The 16,823-nt window shown below is 35.1% G+C and overlaps 1 protein-coding gene and 1 long non-coding RNA gene across 12 annotated transcripts in view; both read right to left on the reverse strand.

The window, feature by feature from the left end:
- LOC147388876 (uncharacterized) overlaps positions 1–9,937 on the reverse strand; it is a 55,101-nt gene extending 45,164 nt beyond the window's left edge. Inside the window, exons 1-3 of one of the 3 annotated variants that reach the window (XR_015170636.1) lie at positions 9,229–9,598; positions 8,473–8,611; positions 1–7,703 (exon numbers count right to left, since the gene is read on the reverse strand). The exon at positions 1–7,703 is cut by the window's left edge and continues 26,760 nt beyond it. This is a non-coding gene — a long non-coding RNA (uncharacterized LOC147388876). Of the gene's footprint in view, positions 8,612–9,228 lie in introns of all 3 variants that reach the window. The other 2 variants (XR_015170637.1, XR_015170635.1) reach the window with 2 other exon arrangements.
- Positions 9,938–14,096: 4,159 nt separating this feature from the next.
- LOC147388877 (transcriptional corepressor LEUNIG-like) overlaps positions 14,097–16,823 on the reverse strand; it is a 36,194-nt gene continuing 33,467 nt past the window's right edge. For all 9 annotated transcript variants that reach the window (XM_086418429.1, XM_086418435.1, XM_086418432.1 and 6 more), the window contains 2 exons: positions 14,915–15,121; positions 14,097–14,679 (listed from right to left, as the gene is read on the reverse strand). In XM_086418429.1, coding sequence (XP_086274555.1) covers positions 14,536–14,679; positions 14,915–15,121 — 351 coding nt within the window. In that variant the 3' untranslated portion in view covers positions 14,097–14,535. The remainder of the gene's footprint in view (positions 14,680–14,914; positions 15,122–16,823) is intronic.

The following is a 16,823-nucleotide window of genomic DNA, read 5'->3' on the forward strand; positions in this document are numbered from 1 at the left end:
AACAAGTTCTTGTGTTGTTTCCAATTTCATGTCTTTCTTTTATTTAAAATGTTATGAGTTCTTTTTAAATTTTCTTACACCTTTTATTCTTAATATAGATATTTTATGCTTAGATTAGATTAAGATAAAGTATGCTTAAACTAGATAGTTGGTAGTAGGAAGTTTTCAAAGAATTCTACTTTGTTTATGTTCACTCATTTGATTTCATTTGCAAAACTTTCCGATCTAAGGAACTAACACCAAGTCCTTACGATTGAGTTATAAAAAGGCTAGAGACAAGGAATTGTTCATCAACATGTTCTAGATAGATCCACCTCCAATGGTGCTTTAATTTCATAAGTTTACTTCCTTTTAATTTCATTTACTTTAGTTCATTTTCTAGCAATTTTACATATTATTTTAAGTTCAAAAATACAAAGAAAAACAGTTTTAATTCCTTTTAGTTAATTTGAATTTTATCCTCTTAGCTTAACTCTACTCCTCCTTTCTCTTGGGTTCAACCCCTACTTGCCCCACAAGTAAGGTAAAAGTAATATTAATCTTAACTCCAGTGAGAAAAACAACGATAGTCTCATCAAATACCAATCTTATCAGGAAGACTAGCTAAATGAGTCCTTCTCTTATCAGAATTCGTGATTATTTACATCCCTTAAAAGGCTGTAAAAGGACAACCATTACCCGACTTTCTTGCAATCATCTTATTCCAGCTGAATGGGAATTGTCTTACGACTTGCCTGACGAAGAAGTATTCTTTATTAATGTGCTTTCAACTTGGAAAATGTTTTTTGATGGCGCAGCTATAAAAGATGGAGTGGGGGCAGGTGTAATTTTTATCACTCCACAAAATGAGGTATTGTCGTTCTCATTTGCATTGATAAAACTATGCTCAAACAATGTTGCAGAATGCCAAACTCTAATCATTTTTAGAACTCGGGTTAGAGATGAAGTTACACCAACTCTATGTGTATGGGGACTCACAACTTGTCATTAACCAACTTTCAACAGAGTACAACGTTCGAAAGGATAAGTTAGTGCCTTATCACCACTATGTTGTACAAGTTATAAGTCAATTTGAAGACGTCATCATCAGGCATATACCGAGAGCTGAAAACAAGTAGGCTGACGTTGTAGCTAGTCTATCTGTTAGTTTGACTATGCCAAAGAGAGAGACAATGAATATCCCTATCTGTCATAGGTGGGTACTACCTTCTTTGATAGATGAAAATTGCAAGTCGTACGAAGCAAATATCGTCGGAATAACCGAAATCAAAGATCGGAGACAACCACTTATTGACTATCTACAGCATGGGAAGTTGCCAGATGACCTAAAGCACAAAATTAAAATACGTTGTAGGGCACCTCGATTTTTATATTTCAACGATAAGTTATATCGTCGCTCTTTTGATGACATCTTAATGAGATGTCTCCGAGATAATGAAATCTGAGATGCTTTAGAAAAAGCACACTCTAGAGCGTGCGGTTCACATCAGTCAGGGCCGAAACTCCATCATAGTCTGAAGAAAATGGGATTCTACTGACCTATTATGGTGAAAGATTCTTTAAATCATACAAAAAAGTGTAAAGCTTGTCAATTTCATGGGGATTACATTCGTCAACCACCAGAACCATTGCATCCTACAATCGCATCTAAGTCCTTTTACGGGTGAGGACTTGAGGTCGTTTGACCACTTCCAAAATTTTCAAGAAAACATCTTTATATCCTTGTCGCAACATATTACTTTTCTAAGTGGCCTGAAACAGTTTCCCTTCGAGAAGTCAAGAAAGAAACAATAGTCGACTTTATCAAAAATAATATCATCTTCCGTTACAACATTCTACGATATATTATGACAGATAATGGAAAGTCTTTTAGTAATACATTAATGGATTAGTTCTGCATGAAGTTCAACATTAAGCAGAGATGCTCTACAATGTACAATGCTACAACAAATGGATTTGCTAAAGCCTTCAACAAAATTCTCTGTAAACTTCTTGAGAAGGTTGTTTCAAAATCGAAAAATGATTAGCATGAACAAATTGAGGAAGCACTATGGGCATACAGAACCTCATACCATACCCCTTCGCAAGCAACACCTTACTCATTGGTTTATGGAGTTGAAACTGTCCTCCTTTGGAGCGTCAGATACCTTCCCTAAGGATTGTGATCCAAAGAGGTTTAACTTGTGATGAGAATGTCAAGTTACGTCTATCTGAACTTGAAGCATTGGACGAAAAGATATTAGAACACAATAACAACTAGAGTATTACCAAGCCCGTCTGTCACATGCATTCAATAAGAAAGTTCGACCACGTTTTTTTCAAGTTGGCGATTTAGTTATCACCGTACAACAACTAATCATCCTCTCACACCATTCTGGAAAGAAGTTTGATCCGAAATGAGATGGACCTCACATAGTGAAAGATGTATACACTAATGGTGCGTACCTTCTTGTAACACCAGAAGGATTACGTCTTGGACCAATTAATGGCAAATTCCTCAAACGATACTATGCTTAAAAGAATGGTGCTCCCCAGCATGAGCCTAAACTATTTGACAATGCTCCTTGGCACGAGCATAAACTATTTGATAATACTCATTATCGTATGAGCTTAAACTACATGATACTCCTGACCCGCATGAGTTAAAACTGTGAACGTTCCAAATATATATATATATATATTTGAGCTCGCTAGATTGAACATCCCAGAGGGCGATCTAGGCAAAATTTAGAGCATTATTCATCTAAACTACGTTATTAGTTTGATCCCATTTTGGGTACATAGGCAGCCTGTAAAGTTACTTTAGCTTCAACCACATCAACAAAAAAAATAACATACTTGTATAAGGAAATAAGGAAATTTTATTAATTTCAAATGAAATAAACAATGTTATAATTTCCTAAGTCCTATACAGTGAAAAAATAAATAAATAAATAAAAATAAGCTTAATATAAAGAAGTGAGGTTCTAAAACTTCTTCTTCAAAGACTCTCTTTCTACTTCGCAGGCATCTACTTCATCATCATCAATGATTGGAGCATTAGATAAGCGAGTGTACTTTGCTTCAACAGTAAGTAGAGCATCCCCCTTTTCTCCAAATTGAGTACTAAGAGACTCTTCAGAAACAGCAACTTGTGGTAACAGTTCTCTGATCTGAGTCAACTCGATTTCTAACTCAGTCTCTTGTTTAGTCAATTCAACTTTTTTCTCCTTAGCTTCAATCAATTGTGTACGTAAACTATCCACTGATTGAAGTTTTAGATGAGCTTCTTAATTTAATACGGATTGTTGAAGATCCCTATCATCTGTTGACAAAGATGATAAAGCATTCTCTCGTCTTGAAAGATACGTCTCCACTCCAGTTATAAGTGACTCGAAGAAATTTACAAAAGGCATAGGATCAGTTCTCAAAGCATCTTTGAAAGAAGAGACGATGGCAGGCATATGAAGAGATTGCCATTCTCTTAGGTTCGAAAAACCAATATTGAGCATCAACTCAACTCTAGATCGAAGGAATTCATCACGAGGTCTATGTAATGCTTGTTGAACGCATAAGTCGATATCACTATCATGCAAGGAAGCTTGTCGAGTTTGGATAGAAATAGTAAGCATTCCACGCAGCTTCGGAGAAATCGCAGATGAATCAACCAACTTATTAAAAGTAGGTAACGCCAAGGCGATAGGATCTGTATGTGTAGTTGAAGTTGATGGAGTGCCTCGAAAATTTTGACGAGGACATGAAGAAACCTCGTCCCCATCACTCTTTGAAGGATCTTCAGTATCAACCAATTTCGAAACCCCCCTACTCAGATGACTGACATTCCAAACATCTTCCATACCCGAGAAAGTAGGGAGGAGTACAAAATCATCTGGGGCGAACAAATCGGCAACGGAGTGTATATCAATTGTGATTCTGCGAGAACAATTAAATCACAAAAAATTATGTATATATATACATAAGAAATGTGAAATTTCTAACAAAGAAAAAGTGTGTAAAATTACCTCTCCTAGGAGACACATCATTCTCAGTTTCAGTTTCTTGTCTATCCAGAGTCACACTCATATCTTTAGGCTCAGTCTGAACAACTAGCTTCAAAGAATCCACGGGACTTGATCTATGAACAGCTTGTTTTATATCTACCCCAAGAATGTTGGCCTACCCCATTTGATTAGTCGCTGGAGTCGATAGTATTTTTTTGAAACGCAATTTCAATCTAAGCTCCGTAATGACATTCTGCGTTTCATCAATTCGCATGTGTTCTATTCTTCTTTTTCGAGAAGATTTTTGTGTGGCAAGCAAAATACGACTCATCTCACGATCTTCGACTCCTTTCCTTTCATCGAAATTAAAATTAAAAACGGAAACGCTATCCTCAAGAAAGCGGAAATCAAGGGCATCCAAGTGAGGCACTACATCTTGAATCTACCAATCCCAATAACTCTTATCAAATTGTCGACTCATGTCTTGTATTTTTGGAGGAATAAAAAAGTTGACTCGGCTTTTGGTCTGAGTCAAAGACAACCATAACTATATAACTATATAACTATATCCCATCCACATATCTTGTGAAAGGAATCGGAGTTCCAGAGATACGTTGACGAAAGCCTTGTTGACGAACAAACCTATGAGGACTATATATTTTCACCTCGCAAATATTACCATATCGAAACATGACAAATCCAAGACGACAGCTTATCATGAAAGCTTGAACCTTAGAAGGATCATCACCATTATCAATTTGTATCCTTCTATGATCTTTTGGAGGACAAACCTCCTCAGAATGCCATTTAAAATCACTAGAATTCATGGTGATGATCAGATCCCCAGCACTATCTTTCCAACAAAAGTATGAGTTGAAAACACCAGCTGTGCGAACCAAATACGGAAGTCCAAAGTCAGTATCAATGTCACCAAATACTCCCCGAAGAAAATGAAGTCCAATCCACCCAAACAAATAATTAAGGGGGCAATAACTCGTGGAGCACCTATAACCTTCTGTGTTTTCATACCCCAATAGGTATGAGTTAGACCTTTGTACAAACAACACAAAAGTGGAGGTACCAAGCTGAACGTAATACCTTGGGTCATCAATACTGCTATCTTGAAAGTGCCTAGACGAATAACATCACCATCATCACAAAGGAAAAAAAAACGATACAATTACAAGGAGAGGTATGCAGTTGTTATAGCTTCATCTTCAACATTCTGATTCACAAGAAAACCGAGCCTGATAAATGGATTTTCTCCCTCTTTACGACCCCCTTTAACCAAAGTAACTCGAGAAGAAAAATGTCTTCGTAATTTTGTTCTAGGTTGCTAACGGCCATTACGATCAAAGTAAAATGATTTTGGCCTTTCTTTGTACTCTACCGTCAAACAAGAATTAGAAATTCGTTCAGCTTTGATGTACCAAAAATCAAGCCATTCACTATGGCTAAAACAATTACTCCCATTTTCAAAAATCAGTAAAGCATATGCCTTGAACAGATACTGGCAAGAAAGAGGAAGCCTTGGAACACCGTTGCGACCCATGAGTTCATCGAAACTGGGCACCACTTCTTCATAATACTCACTCATGATAGAAAGCCCAAAACTCACATAAAGCCTGATACATGTCGTTGGGACGATTGTACTCCTTACTAGCTACAAATATAGCTTCACCAAGAGAAATTGTCGACTTTCTACTCTGTAGTTTATGGCTCACATCCAAACTCCAGTCCCAAAAACCACTGAAATATCGAATGTCACCTCGAGGTTCTATATCTGAATCCCATAGAGTAAAACGTTGCATAATTTTCTGCGCCAAAACAGCGTAAGGACAATTGCGAGTTTGATCATGATGTAGAGGATGACATAAAGATGGTTGGTGCTCTGTATCAATCTCATTTTCAGGAAATAAGTCAGTTGTTGAAGGATATTCACTTAAAGTTGTCATATCAAGTGATGCGTCCCTTTCTGTATCCTGTGCCTTCAAAAGATCGGCCATCAGTGTGTGCACAACAAGTTTCAGCTCCACAAATGAAATGTTTCATCCTCTTGAATGACTAACTATCATAATATGGGGAAAACAAAGTCATTTTTCTTTCTGAGAAGAATCTACAAGATCATCTACCCAACCTTCACGTGGTAAGTTCTGTTTAGAACGATTCTTATTCCTTGAACCTTTGAAAATGATGTCCCTAGCCATCTCTACGGAAAAAAAAAAAACTAAATACACTTATTCAAAAACTAACATGTCTCATTAAGTATTAGGGTCACATTGATTAGGGATATATAAGAGTATGAATTAAACAAAAATCATCATGCTCAATAATGCTCTAGCACTAGAGTTTGGCCAACCGACTGTACAAATAATTCGTCGCATGGTTCTTTTAGCCAGTTGACGTTTGTCTACTAGTTGACGTTGTGCACGCTTAAGCACTACTGATGAACAATTACTTTAGAGATTGGCCAATTAACTGGAAAAATAATTCGTCGCATGATTTTTTTTTCTAACCAGTAGACGTTTGTCAGCCAGTTGACATTCTGATGTTGCTAGTCAATTGACGTTTATCAGCCAATTGACATTGTCCACTCTTAAGCACTACTGAAAAACAGTTACTTTAGAGGTTGGTCAACTAGTTGAACAACGCATAGTTCTTCTACGTATACAAATTTTGAGTCTCGTGATTACTACAAGCCAGTTGATGTTTGTCAGCCAGTTGACGTTGTCCATTCCTAAGCGCTATTGATGAACAATTACTTTAGAGATTGGCCAACTAACTTGACAAATAGGTCATCGCATGATTCTTCTGCATATACAAATCTTGAGTCTCGTAATTCTGCAAGCTAGTTGATGTTTGTCAGTCAGTTGACGTTGTCCACTCCTAAGCGCTACTGATGAACAACTATTTTAGAGATTGGCCAACTAACTGGACAAATAGGTCGTCGCATGGTCCTTCTGTATATACAAATCTTGAGTTTCGTGATTCTGCAAGCCAGTTGACGTTTGTCAACCAGTTAACATTGTCCATTCTTAAACACCATTGATGAACAACTTTCTTAGAGACTGGCCAACTAGTTAGATAAATAGATCGTCGCATGACTCTTCTGCGTATACAAAGCTTGCGTCCCGTGATTCTTCAAGCCAGTTGATGTTGTCTACTCCTAAGCACTACTGATGAACAGTTGCTTTAGAAGATTGGCCAACTGGCTAGACAAATTTGTTCGTCGCATGGTTCTTCTACGGGTAAATTTCACATCGTTTAACACCTTTAGACTGTTGATATTGTACCCTCCATTGCAAGACAAATAAACAGTTACTCTAGAAATTGGCAAATTAGCATGTACAAATCCTACATTACGTGATTCTTCTAGCTAGTTAGTATTATCCGCCCCCGAGCACTACTGATAAATAGATGTTTTGAAAACTAGCCAAATCAAATAAAGTAGAAATCTATTGTTCAACTGCTTGACCCGTCATAAGTTTGGAGCATTCACATAGAAGATAGCGCACCACAAATTCTTGTGATATCACGACAATTTAGCATGCAATAAAAAAAAACATGTTAAAGCAAATCCATGCGTCAAGAATACCAAAATACATATAAAACAAATTCTCGATGATTGTCCAAAGAAATATGAACTCAAAATCTGAAGATGTCTTTTCAAGAAGTTTGTGCTTGTACAATTGCTCGCAAAGTATCAAAGAAATTTGCGCCGCCCTATGAATTAGAAACAGGGAGTTAGAAACAATAACAATAATAATAATATGTTATTTGCCTCATCAAGGGTTTCAAAATGGATGACTATCATAATCCCAAGTAAAAAAATTAGATTCCTACAATCCTGTTTTCTACTTCTATATGACTTCGGATTATGCTTTGGAGGACCACAATTTATGATCAATGACCCTTTGGAAGATTTGAAATCTTACTAATGATAATAAATGTTTTGTTGAAAAGAAAGAGAACCAAAGACTAAGAAGTTTTGATTCGTTCAAGAAAAAATTTGGCCATCGATTCAGACCTCTTATAATTCTAAAGGTATTGATACTAGCCAATTTACATCGTGTTTGGGGCGGTGCTTTAAAAGATACCGGGAAAAATATGTAATAAAAGGTCTCACTAAAAGGAGGGGTTACAGGTGAGTTATGAAAGGTGCATGGATGACACAAGCAGATCAGGGGGCATGGCCCTGTTTGTTCTTTTTTTTAAAATAAATTTTAAAGAGAACAGAATAAAAATATAAAATAAAAAAATTGCCCTTTACATATGGTGCTGCAACAAAGGAAGAATTCAAAAAAAAAAATTCTGAAATTTGAAGAAAAGATTTAGGAAGAGTGTTCATGTGTTCATCTAAGCAAATTGGATCAGTGAGTGTGCATGCGTACACATATCACGTGTGTGCCTGTGTGTATAGGTGTGGAGTGGCCCCTGTTTATGCAAAAGAAAACAAAATTTAAAAGAAAAAGAAGAAGAAGGAGGAGGTTACCTGTACACATGTATCACTTTAAGAACCAATGTGTCACTGCCAATTTCGTTAGGATTGCATCAAGGTTGAACCTCTAAAGCTAGAGGAAGAAGGAAGATATATGTATATATTTGTAGATGCCAAGTGCGATATCTCGAGCCTTTGTTACAACAAAAAAAAAAAAAAAAAAACTGAATGTTGAAGATTTGAAGGCGTCTCGTTTCAAGATCGCATCAGTCTTAATTGGACTCTATGATTAACCTATAGAATTCCTACTTCCACATGTTCCGTTTGAGCGCAAGGTATGATCTCCTCTATGGGCCATTCCATTCAACAAAAAAACAAAGGAGATCATCGCCCCTGTTTTCAAATTTGTTTTTTTTTTTTTTTTAAGAACCTAGTTTCGATCTTTTCTTCATCACAGATTGAAACTTCGTCCTCAACTTCTGATCGACGAACATTTCTTAATCTCTCCCTTCTTAGATCAGATTCAAACGAACCCACAACAATGGTTCTTTTGAAATCAAATCGCAGCCCAAATGAGTATTAAGATATCGAAGAAGAAATCATAGAGTTTTCAAATCGTGAAGAACGATTAGATTCCTGATTTCTTCAAAGTGAAGAAGGCGAGTTTGTTTTTTTTTTTTAAAGATATTCTCAACGCAGAGAAGTTCTTGCAATTTTGTGAATAATGGATTACGTGATTGCCTTTTGTGAGTATTGATCCAACTGAGAGAGGGGTGGTGATTAAATAGATAGAGAAGAAGAAAAAGGTACCTGTGGGCATATAGTGTCCCAAGAATCAATGTATTGCTGCAAATCCCTTCAAGAATTAGGTATTAACAGCAAGCTCGTAGCATTCCAAGAACCGATTTGTCGTTGTAAATCTCTTCTTGAAATCAACCATTGGTGTTGAGAAGGATTGAAAGAACCTCACCAAATTAGTTTGATCGATGGTGGGAGAAGGAGTCCTTCTTGGATACGATGGTGAGGGCAGAGACGAAAAAAACAAAAGGAAAGAAAAGAAAGCAAGAGAGATGAGAGTCGTCGAGATTCAATAACAGTTCAGATTCTTCAAAGGAAATCTACAAAACTCCCCTTCCATGGCCGAAATCTGAGAACGAAGAGAACAGGGAAAGAGAGATTTGGGGTTTTAGTTTTGATATAACATATATCGGCACTCCAACCTTTTACTTCTTAAACTCCCACTTTATATCGGCACCCCAACCTTTCATTTCCTAAACTCCAATGTTTTGCACACCAAATTGTTACCTACTATTCCCACCAAAAAATAAATAAATAAAATATTTTGAAAATATTTTTCATAATAAGAAAAGTTTGAAAATATTTATTTAAAAAAAAAAAAAAGATGATGAGAATATCTTTATTTTTGTTGTAAAGATGTTTTCGTAAGCAAATTTGAAAAAAAAATTTCCATAAAGAAAATAATTTCTTGAAGTACCTTGAAATTTTTTTATAAAAAAAAAAGGTATTTTATGAATAACATATTTTGGATATTTTTTTTTTCATTAAAAAAGAAATTGTTTTCTTAATATATATATATATATATAGGGTAGTGTTCAAGGGCAAACTTTTTGGCAAAACATTTTTCAAAACATGGGTTAGAGGTTTTGGAATGGGCTGATTTTTTGGTGAGGAGATCATCCTCACCAAAAATCGGATCTCCTCACCAAAAATCAGCCCATTCCAAAACTTCTAACCCATGTTTACCAGTTGAAAAATCGTGGACCATCCATTTTTTGTAAACTATTTTTGATGGGGTTAGAAATTTTGAAATGGGCTGATTTTTGGTGAGGATGATCTCCTCACCGTAGAGATCATCCTCACCAAAAATCAGCCCATTCCAAAACTTCTAACTTATGTTTTGAAAAATGTTTTGCCAAAAAATTTGCTATTGAACGTCCCCCATATATATATATATATATATATATATATATATATATATATTATGAACAAATGATTAAAACATTTTTTTTTCGTTTTTGTTGTAGGATTACAAGGCAAATTCGAACATGGATAGTCTCTTCCAAATTGGGAGAATTTCATGAGTCTTAAATTCAAATTTTGCAACGGACAAAAAAATATATAATACTCTCTGGATTGAAAAAAGAAGGATGATCGTTCATAAAGGAGCTCAAATATGTCAAAGTCACTTGAACTTGACTTAAAAAAAAAAAAAACATCAAGGACGCATTATTGTCAGTTACACATCCAAGAACGCATCCTTGAGAGGGCCTTTGTAGGCACCAAAATTTTGAGATAAAACTCATGATCCAACAAATTCAAGTGATCCACATTAAGTATTAGGCCCATACACCCAACAAACGGGTTAACCCATGGTTAAATTCAAAGTCCATTAAAATGGGTTGGATCAATAACCAAATACCATTTAAACCAATTATGTAAAATTCAGTTAGATAAGAGGGCATATTTAGAAATACCATTCTACCCTAAGTTTATAAGTACCAAAGCCTTTCTCATTGAAATGGATCTGGATCACTTTCTCTCATAAGACAGAAGCTTTCCCTCTAGAGAAGAAAAAGCTTTCAAGCTCTCTTCCAGAGACAAATCAAAAGTTCTTCAGAAATCTGGACTCCAATTAAATAAAAGATTAAGCATAAAGCCATTTTTCGGAAGTCAAGTAAATTTTCTCAGTCGATAAAGCGTGAAGTCCAGAGTGAAAAAAATCTACATAAGCCTCTACAGAAGATCAAGTACATAAAAAGCCATTACCTAAGCAATTTTCTCAGTCGATAAAGCGCGAAGTCCGGAGAAAAGAAAAGCTACATACATCATCTTCATCTATTTTGTATTTGACTGTTAATCAGAAAAAACACTGAGATTTGTATCTACTTTTCATCAAAAATCAATAAAATTATTTACGATCTTATTTCACGAATCTTGAGGTAGATTTGTAGAATTTATTGTCGACAGTTTTCTTTGAGGATTTTGTTATAAGATGGGATAGGGTTTGTTCGTTATCGTGAAAGTTTTGTTGCTTGTATTTTGTTGTTTTGCTTTCTTCTCCTTGTTTCTTTTCTTTGTTTTGGATTGGTCTTCTTGAACCCTCTTATTTTTCTTTCTCTCAATAAAATTATCTTTATCTATCAAAAAAAAATATTGGATACAATTTTTGCCGAAGACTGGAGACCCCTTCCTACAGATATCCACTTATACCTCTATTTAGCCATATCACTATGCACCCATATTGTTATTTGCTCATTTCGTTATTTTTTTACAACACTCTTATAACGATTTGTGCCTACTTTTCAGCATCACAATTTTGTCAAGGTTTGGGGTATTCCTCATCGTTTTTCCTTTGATTCTTTTCAAAACCTTCGTTATACTTTCTTTCTTTTACTTTGTTTTTCTATTTCTTATACCACTTTCGTTAATATCGTTTTCATATGTTCTGTCATTTCGCTATTATCCAAACCTCTTTCTTCAATAACGTTTTCTCAACTCATAACCGCTATATATTGCATAGAAATTTCTGCATGGCGATATCCCATTGTTCATGAAATATTTTTTTGTATATCACATAGTGATATTATTCAAACCTTTCTTAGCGAATTTCTTATCTCATGTACATTTTTTTTTTCCTTTTTACTATCCTATCTCTCGTGGTTTTATTTCTCCTTTTTCTCGATTTCAATCTCTTTTCCCAAACCTTTTATTTAATTATTCCCCATTTTTCTTCTTTGTTGTCCATTTTACTGAATGTGCTTCTTTGATACCTTACATGTAGATGAACAAAACAAAACAAAACAAAAAAAAAAAACCAATAGAATGACATGGTTTCTACTCTACAGAGATGTTTAAATAGTGATGATTGATCCCCACATACCTTTGATGTTGCCCCTTTTGCAAATTCTTAGATGCTTCGTGGATGATCTTCAGTCACCATAGATCTTCATCTTCCCATTTTCGCTCACTGCTCCCTTTTCCAAAATGACGTCCTGTTTTGTTTCTTTTCTTTTCTTTTCTTTTTTTTCGTTCTTCTATTAAAAGTTCACATGTTCTCGAGATACTCGTCGAGTTTATTACAGTGCTATCGCTATTTTTAGATTCTTGACATCTATTAGGTTTCACGTTTTCTTGGATGATCATATTTCTCAAAATCTGGGTGTGATACTTGTCTTTGACATTGTCTGGCAAGCAAGCAAGCATTAAGGGGACTTTAATACTATAGGACAAAATAAACCCACATCATGGATCATGATCAAGTTTTTGGTATGGAAATCAGACACCATCATGAATGATCAAAGTGTTATGAGCACTATGTGTGAAGAATCAAGAGTTGAAGAGTTTGACATTCGAAAAATTGACCAAAGAAAAAAAGAGAATCAAAAAATGATTGGTGAAGAAGCGTTCCTATTATGAAAATCTCTATATATACAAGGCACTTCAACCAAACTGCTATATTGACATATAGCGATTTCAATCTTCTAGCCTGTTTGAATGACTGCAATCTCCCACGTACTCTTTAAATGTAATTTCCAATTGTACTCAGATATTTTTAGAGATTGCGTAATAGTTACATTTTCACCGTTTTATGAAAAACTTAATCTGTAAGCTTTCTCCCCTATGATTTCTATAAATAAAGGGGAGAGACTATAGTTTGAAGGATCGGATCATTTTTTTTTTTTTTTTTTTTTTTTAGAATTTTTTTATTTGGAGAAAGCCTAAATAGATAGAGAAAGAGAAAAATGGAGAGTAAGACCTTCCGAATTTTTAATGAAGATTTGTTGTAATTCAAGTTTAAAAAAATAAAAAAACAAAGCAGCAAAAAGAATTTTAATAAAATATACAAAATCTATCGGATTTAAGAAGGTAAGATCAAATTCATAATGTCATGTATATTATTTTCATTTTCATTAATAGATTTTGAGTTCTAATCGATAATTCACAACTTTTACCATTAGAAATTAAGTTTAGCCATGAATTTTATCAAATCTGATCATAAAAATGATTTCCACTATTGAAAATGATTTTTTGATTAGTAGATTTGATTTTATACTCTAATCACCTGGTTGTGTTGTAAGGTTGAATCACGTATCCTCTTCCTTGCGGTGAGGACAAGATCAAATAAAAACTCGTCGCTATCCCCCAAATCAAATCTTCCGAGCTGTTGAGAGCAACCTTTTAATGGTAGAAATAATTGAATGGAATATCTAAAAGACTATTACTCCACGCTAAAATACCACCTGAGTAAGATGAAATGATAGAGCCTACACACTTAACTGGAAAGATGAGAACATACTAAATCTTATGATGATACAAGTCTGATAGATGTTGGAGACGGTAACAGAGTCTGAGTTTTGAGACTTTAGAAGATAAGAAAAAACCACACAATCATATAGCCACAATGAGGATCTAGAATTCGTTGGTTACAAGGATCACGGAGATTCAGAAAATGGATGTAGAGTCAACCATTTATCAATTGAGTGAACGATACAAAAAAACCAAGATCGGAAAATAAACACTAATGGGAGCCCTAGATTTATCTTTATATTTATACTAAAAGTTATTATTATTTTTCTATTATAAGGTGGATTATCTTACACAATAATAATAAATACACACCAAGCCCAGTTGCCTCGGCAACAGATGAACAAAAGAACTAAAATTTGCCAAACCACAATATCTAAAATAACTGATCAAGAGCCATCTTTCAACATATTCTTACAACATGAAATGGCAAATATACCGTTCATAAGAGTACATCGAATTGCATGGGTTCATTGACAAAAAAAAAAGACACAAGACTACAAAAAACCCACACGTATACTTTACCATATACATTATAAAGTATAAACTATTTTAGTGTATACGAGGACGTGCTTCCGTACTGTAATAATATAACTGGCTATTACTACACTACAAGGTCAGCATCTGATGAAACAAAAGGATTCCTGTGTTGTTAACTTGGAAGAAAGAAGACATAATAGACCTGATCTAGCATCCCTAGATCCGTTACAATCAAAACAAACCTTACGATAACATGTTAGACCAGCTGAAGACGAGTTACGAACACAAGACATATAGTGCCTGAAACAAAAATTACTTCCAGATCTTGACGTACTTGTCGTGACTAGCAGAAGCCACTACACCTGTCGCATTTGACACTGCCAAGGCAGTAATCAGTCCTTCGTGTGCAGATAGTGTCATTGTCTTGTTCTCTGACATGTTCCAAAGTTCTAGTGACTGTAGAATCACCCACAATTCCACACGATTGATTATTCGATTGATGATGGATGACAGATAATATATGTAACACATTTTTAACAAGAACATGGTTTAAGAGCCATGGAAAACAATTGAAAAATAATAATAATTATTATAATCATACTATAATAGATGTTGTAACTAATAATTTAATCAAATCAGAATTGATAGAAGGATAAAAAGTGCATGAAATGGTAAAATAGGTGTAACTTGCCTGGTAACAGCCAATGACGAGTAAGGAAGGATATGTGGGATGGAAAACGCAGGAATGAAATTTGTTGCCATTACAGCTCAACTCATGAACACACTCCCCTTCGTTCCCAGAGCCAAGTGTCCAAACTCTGACAGAGTCGTCACTCACAGATGCCACCAACTCACCAGTAGGATCCCAACACACAGAATGTACTGGTTTTGTATGTCCCTACAATGACAACCACAAGTCCAGATACAAGCTTAGTTACCCCAAAGTAGAAGAGCAGGGGCACAAAAAGGGAAAGATGAGATATTCACAATCATGAAAAAAAAAAACTAACTAATAAATAAATTATGGAATATGGGCGCCAACCATAACTTTCCATCAAGGATTTGGAGTCATTTCATGTTTTCTTTTTTCCATCATGGTTGCTTCCCATTCTCTATCCTCTCATTGTTCCAAGGTTGGTATCCTAGAGTGTTTTTGGAAAGAGAGAATCATAAGTTAATGTTTGTTGGGGAACTTGGGAGGAGAGGAACTACAGTGTTTTCGAAGGTAAGGCGAATTCTACTCAATATGTTATCATTAGTATCTAGGGCTTCTTGCATTCTTGGTGCTCGATACTCAAGGAATTAAAGGGTGTCTCTTTGAAGATTTTGTGTTTAGATGGGAATCTTTATATAAAGGGGTGTGAGTTAAGTACTATTAACTTTTTTTTCTTGTTGGTAAGCTTCCTCTTCCCTCATCTGATTTTCTACATCATTAATAGATTCTAAAAATAAAAAATAAAAATGGGTCATCACTGAAGTCAAAAACTACTAGCAAATAAGTTTCATCAAAGAATAAGATGTGGCACAGTGTTGAGGATATCACTGAAATCATTGGACCACTTATTGAGCCATTTTTACCACATATTTAGCTCAATAAGAAACTGGATAGCCAATCTATTAATTAGGATTTATTTTGTTATTTAGGGGTATTTTGGGTAAAAACTTGTGTTAACCAATTCGCTGTTATTAACCACGAACTAGTACAAACAGAACCAATTCGCAGTACGGTCCAAGCGAACCACAAACCCAACTTATTTTGGGTTGGATTCAACGAACCAAACCATACCAGTTCACTTTGTTTTCAAATTGGTTCAGTGAACCAAACCATACCGGTTTGCTTTGTTTTTTAAATTGGTTTGGTGATCCAAACAAATGTGCCTCATCTTCCTCTTCTCTTCTCTAAAGTACAACTTCTTTATTGTAAAGTGTAAACCCATCTTGTCTCAGTCAGAGCACCTTCTCTCCCTACATTTTTCATCTTAGTTGAGAACCATTCATCAAAGGAAGATTTTGAGCAAAATACAAGTAAGTTATCTATCTCCATTCAAATGATCTACCTTTAAAACCTCTTTTAACCCATTAAAATCCTAAAACCCATAAACTTTGGTGAGAGAAAGAGAGGCAAACAAGCTCCATTTTTGGTGAGGGTATGAGCGATTAGCTCACCTATAAACCCCCTTTTTATTTTATTTCATTTTATTTTAATACTTCATTAATTTGAGATTAAGTGCCTTTTATATTGCTCCCTTTTGGATTAAATTTTCCTCAAATTCAATTCGTGTTAATAATGACGAGAAAATTACTTTATAACCTACTGTGTTTACTTTTTCAAGATAATTGTTCTCATTGGCAAAAGAAAGGAACTAGAATCCTCTCAAGATGATAATCCTTTGAATGAGGTTGGATCTAGTAGTGTGAATGTTGATAACCACTAAAGAAAGATGCACAAATTCTTGGACCTGCCAAATGTAGAAACAGTAGAGGAACAAAAATTGGCAATGCCCACATTGTAGTAAAGAGTGGTCTAGTACTTGTACACAAGTATACGGTCATTTCTTTGGAGCACCACGGGGTCAACCTAGGAAGAAGACTGAAATATC

The sequence above is a fragment of the Akebia trifoliata genome, chromosome 12, assembly GCF_017979445.1.
Source record: "Akebia trifoliata isolate Shusen 1 chromosome 12, ASM1797944v1, whole genome shotgun sequence".
In the NCBI taxonomy this organism is placed as follows: Eukaryota; Viridiplantae; Streptophyta; class Magnoliopsida; order Ranunculales; family Lardizabalaceae; genus Akebia; species Akebia trifoliata.